The sequence below is a fragment of the Medicago sativa genome, chromosome 3, assembly GCF_051527215.1.
Source record: "Medicago sativa cultivar Bolivia chromosome 3, Bolivia_mono, whole genome shotgun sequence".
Lineage (NCBI taxonomy): Eukaryota > Viridiplantae > Streptophyta > Magnoliopsida > Fabales > Fabaceae > Medicago > Medicago sativa.
The window spans coordinates 34,131,910-34,137,150 of NC_140751.1; the positions used below are offsets into that span (position 1 = coordinate 34,131,910).

Consider the following 5,241-nt stretch of genomic DNA (forward strand, 5'->3'; position numbering starts at 1 on the left):
ACCTTCCCTAATCGTAACCGACCCCCGGATCCAAATAAGGGTTTAACTCATTTTCCCTTCCCACGAAAAAATAAAGTCCAAACGATTGAGGGTTCAAAACCAATCAATGGATTGACACCCGAAAATCATGGTCTACAAAATTGGCGACTTCACTGGGGATCCTACGCGGGTTAAGCCCACCTTTCTTTCTTTATTTTATGATTTATTATTTGTATATACATTGTAGAATATTTTTACGTGAGTGGTGAGACAAGTCCTATACCCGGACTTGAGTGAAACATAGGAATAGGACGGGGTAAAATCATAGTGACATACCAAGAGCATTCTTGGACCATGTTTACAAGTGATAACCCTACTCGGCGGAGGCCTCACGGAAGGTAGTAGTCTTGTTAACATGAGCATTCGTGTTGGCGTTATTACTTTCAATGTGAGTGTCCGGTGAAGCCGTGGACCTTAGTAACCCTTAACCCCACTTGGCCTTTTTAGGACGTAGTGCGGAGACTGAACCAAGAGTATTCTTGACTTTAGTTGTCACGCGATACTACACTCAAACTAGACTTCCTTATGGATGATATTGGACTAGGAGCATTCCTACGCACCGATAAATTCATAAGGGTAGTTGCAATTTGGGAACTTGGTAGAACCCTTGTTACATGTGCAATTGAAACCATAGTCCTTACCAAATGGCGTTGTTATCCCTTAAACTCCAACATTGTATACCTTAAACCTCATCATGTTTTCATTGCATAATCATGCATACATGCAAACATCCATAAACCTTTTGCTCATCAAAAAAATCGAAGGACTTAGACAAGTTTTTGTAAACATTGTAGATATGGCTACTAGGAGTATTAAGAGGTATAGCTTCAAGAAACAAAACTTGGAAGACTTGAGGAAGTTAGGAGTTATCATCTCTGATCCGGTGGGCTTTCGAGGCCGTCATGGAAAATTGCTCCACATTCTCAACCAGAAGTTCGACGAAGGAGTTCTCAAGACCTTGGTTCAATTCTATGATAGCCGTTACCACAGTTTTACCTTTCCTGATTATCAGCTCATTCCCACCCTTGAAGAGTATGCTTATCTGGTTGGTTTACCCGTGCTTAATGAAGTACCTTTCAGTGGTCTTGAGGAACCCCCCAAAGCAAAAGCTATTGCAGACTCTCTTCACCTCAAGTTGACCGACGTAATGTCTAACCTCACTACTAAAGGAAAGGAGAAGATTTTAGGTCTTACTTATGGGTTCTTGATCGGTAAAGCCTACACTTGTGCCAATGCCTGTAACATCCGCGCTTTTGAGTCCATGCTAGCCCTGCTTATCTACGGTCTTGTACTCTTCCCCAATGTTGAAGGCTTTGTTGATGCCAACGCTATCCAAATTTTCATCACAAAAAACCCGGTCCCTACACTTCTTGGTGACATCTACCATTCCCTTCACTATAGGACTGAGAAGCAAGATGGAACTATCCTTGGTTGTGCACCGTTGTTATATCAGTAGTATACCTTACATTTACTCCGATCCTACCTCACTAAAGAAAAAGCCCAGTACTCTGAAAAGATCACGGCCCTTACTCCTGTTGATATAGTTTGGTATAACCCGGCTTATGATACCGGAGTGATCATTGACCGTTGTGGAGAGTATGGTAACGTTCCTCTTCTTGGCATTCATGGGGGGATCACCTACAACCCTATCCTTGCGGGACGTCAGTTCGGGTATCCTATGAAGCAAAAACCCCTCAACATTGCACTAGACGACATATTCTATCACTATCATACTGACAACAAGGGTTTGAGGGAACAATTTGTGAAAGCCTGGCATACCATTCATAAGAAAAAAAGCAATCAGTTGGGAGAGAAGTCAGACCTCACTTATGCAACCTATAACCAATGGATCATTGATGAAGCTGCTAAGTACAAGATGCCTTACCCTCTACCGAGATACTTATCATCAACTACTCCAGAGCAACCTTTCCCTTTACCCCCTACCACTCAAGAGAAATATCTAGAGAAAATGGCCGATCTAAGCCGAGTGTGTTATACGTGGAAGAGGAAGTATGAAGAAGCTATGGCTCAGGTGGCAGATAGGGATCTGACGATAGTGCTGCAACAAGATACGATCCTTAAGAAATAGCAACAGTTGATTAAGAAGAATTCCCAAATCCAAGCTCATAGCGTGAAACTTGCGCAATTCATCAGTAAGAAGGAGCGTATGGATTTCTTTGCGGGAGCTGACTCAGATTTTGAGGAGTAGGAGCTGGAGAGTGTCTTGTTTGTCTTTCATGTTATCTTTGTAGTTTATGTTTATGAACTTTGGAGTTTATCCTTTGGCTCAGTCTGTTAGGAAGGGAATTACCGTGTAGTATTTTCAATTTGGAGTCCACCCCTTGGCACAGTCTGTTAGAAAGGGATTTCTCTTGTAGTATTTTATATTTGTAAGTCTATCCCTTGGCTTGGTTGTTAGAAAGGGAATTATCTTGTAGTACTTTTATTATTAATGTAATGTTTTAGTTGTTATGTTTACAAAATTACTTCTATAAGTCATTCGATAAAAAAAATGAAAATTGCACATTTTTGCATTCAGCATATCATGCATCATACCGCATTCATAAAAGTCTCAAAATCAAGTCTCACACTTCATTCCTTTCTGCCCCAGTAATTGAAAGTGGCCCGACGAACTCAGTACAAACCTACTCGTATCCACCACACTAGAGCATACATCAAGAAAAAGATGGCAACTGCAGAACAGGAAAACGTTCAGCTCAGAGCGGATGTTAGTAATCTCAAGGCAGAGTTAGAAAAGATGGCACTTATGATGGAAACTCTGATGGCTGAGAGAGAACAAGCAGTGGTCTCCGAGCCAATCCCTACTGTGGTCGCTTCTGCTGCACCTAATGGTACTCCGCAGCCAATACCTACTGCCATGACATCTGCTGGGCCGGTGCAGACTCTCATGATGGGTCATTCTGGTGTTACTTCTCAATACTACATGCCCCCCGGCTATCCTTGGGGCATGCCACAGATGATCAATGACGGTGTTTGTCCTGGTACTATGGAAATGCCGTTCCTTTATGGTCAACAATCGACATCATTTGTTCAGCCTAGTCAGCCAATTCCTCAGGCTGTCATGACTAATGCAGGACCCCATGTCCACGCCACTCAGCACGAAGATGAACAGGTTTACCATTCAAGTAGTGTGGCTGGAAATGATGGAGTAGAAGACTTGCGGGAGAAGTATGATGAAATGTGGCAGGAGGTGAAAGCTCTCCGTCCAAAAGAAGCTGCTGGTCCAGAGGCCCATGAACTTTGCTTGGTTCCGGATGTGGTGATACCGCCCAAGTTTAAGTTACCAGAATTTGAGAAGTACAAAGGAAATACTTGTCCTAAGCTTCATTTGGCTATGTATGCTCGAAAGATGTCAGCCCATGCTAGAGATGATAAGTTATTCATACACTATTTCCTCGACAGTTTGGCGGACCCCGCGTCGAGGTGGTACATGAAGCTAGAGAAAGACAAGATCCACACCTTCAAAGATTTGGGAATAGCCTTCATTCAACAATATGATTACAATGGATTCTTGGTTCCAGATAGAGAACAACTCAGGGCCGAAAGTGAAGGAGACAAGGAAAGCTTAAGGGCATATGCCATGAGGTGGAGGGAGCTGGCATCACAAGTTGTCCCGACAATAGGAGATCCGAAGATGACTAAAATCTTTCTCAAGACTCTCAACCCATTCTATTACAGAAATATGGTTGCTATAGCTCCTAACAATTTCAATGATATGGTGATCATGGGAATGCGTCTGGAAGAGGGGGTCCGAGAAGGACGTTTGTCTACTGAAAATGGGTCGTCATGAAGTTCCTCAGGGGGGTTCATCGAGTGGTTCAGCGAGTGGCTCATCAAGTGGTTCGTCTAATGGCAATAAGAAATTTGGAAGTGGATATCCGAGGAAGAATACTCAAGAGGTTGGCATGGTGGCCCATGGTGGATCTCAACCGGCGTACCCGAACTACCCATATGTGGCTAATGTTGCGCCACAAATGCCTCCTCCACGAAACCCAAATTATCAACCATAGAGGCCTCATACCCCTCCACCATATTATCCACCATTGTACCAACAACCTTATCAACCATACAATCCTCAACAACCCTACCCACACCCATACTATCCTCCACCACCTCAACAACAGTATCGTCCTCAAGCTCAACAACAGCCTCGCCCTCCTAGAAACCATTTTCCTCCTATACCTATGCTATACAAGGATCTGTTGCCTTCACTACTTGCTAGAAATCTAGTACAACTCAAAGCACCTCCTCGCATGCAAAACCCTTTACCTCCCTGGTACCGTGTCGACCGCACCTGTGAATTCCATCAAGGGTCGCCAGGGCAAGACATTGAACATTGTTACCCTCTTAAGGAGGAGGTTCAAAAACTAATCCAAAATAAAGAACTAGCTTTCTCAGACCCTGACCCTGTTGTTCAAAATAATCCTCTACCACCTCATGGGCCGGCTGATGAGAGTCAGTCATTCACTATTTTTAGAGTCTTTTTAAATAAGTTTTCAGTCTATTTTTATTAGTTTAGTATTTAATTTAGAGTCATTTTGAATAAATTATCGTTTTCGATTTATTGAGTCAAATAGTATTTTATTATCATTATTGGTCAATTAGTGACATGTTTGTAAAGCTAAAGAGAATGAGAAGAAATTAACGTGTCACTTGTCTTTGGTGTGTTGGTCTATGAAAAAAAAAGGGGGCACAATTTGGCATGTGTTAGTAGAAGAAAATTAACACTAATTGGGCTTTGACAAAAAAAAAATGATTATGTTGAGCCAAAGGAAAAGGAAACGTATCATGCTGCCAGGATATGAATGAAAAAGGCAACTAGGTCACGAGGAGGATATAAAAGAAAGGAAAGGCACACAATCAGGTATCACGTTTTTATGGAATAGAAGCAGCACATCACAAAGAGGATTTGGGACGTTTTGGCAGAGAGCACGTTCACGTGATGGAAGGAAAGCCAGAAGCAAAACGCACGCACACATAGAGAGATAGAAGGCAGTAGGCACCACGGATTGAAGAAATTCTGATGAGTAAAACATCTCTCTTTGTAATTTCTTTTAACCCTATTGCTTAAATTATTTTACTATGAGTGGCTAATTTCCATTGATTAGATCATAGATGATTCTGTTCTAGCTCATAACTATGTAATCTATATCCCCGAATTATCACGAATGTTATTCCAGT

The 5,241-nt window shown here is 42.2% G+C and overlaps 2 protein-coding genes across 2 annotated transcripts; both read left to right on the forward strand.

Annotated features, from left to right (window-relative positions):
* Positions 1 to 835: 835 nt before the first annotated feature.
* Positions 836 to 2,128, forward strand: LOC146937270 (uncharacterized). The gene is made up of 2 exons (XM_085749381.1): positions 836 to 1,469; positions 1,584 to 2,128. Exons 1-2 carry the CDS (start codon positions 836 to 838, stop codon positions 2,126 to 2,128), a joined length of 1,179 nt encoding a protein of 392 aa, XP_085605507.1.
* A 597-nt stretch (positions 2,129 to 2,725) lies between these two features.
* On the forward strand, positions 2,726 to 3,850 carry LOC146937271 (uncharacterized). Its single transcript, XM_085749382.1, has one exon. The coding sequence runs from the start codon at positions 2,726 to 2,728 to the stop codon at positions 3,848 to 3,850; it is 1,125 nt and encodes a 374-aa protein (XP_085605508.1).
* The last annotated feature ends 1,391 nt before the right edge of the window (positions 3,851 to 5,241 follow it).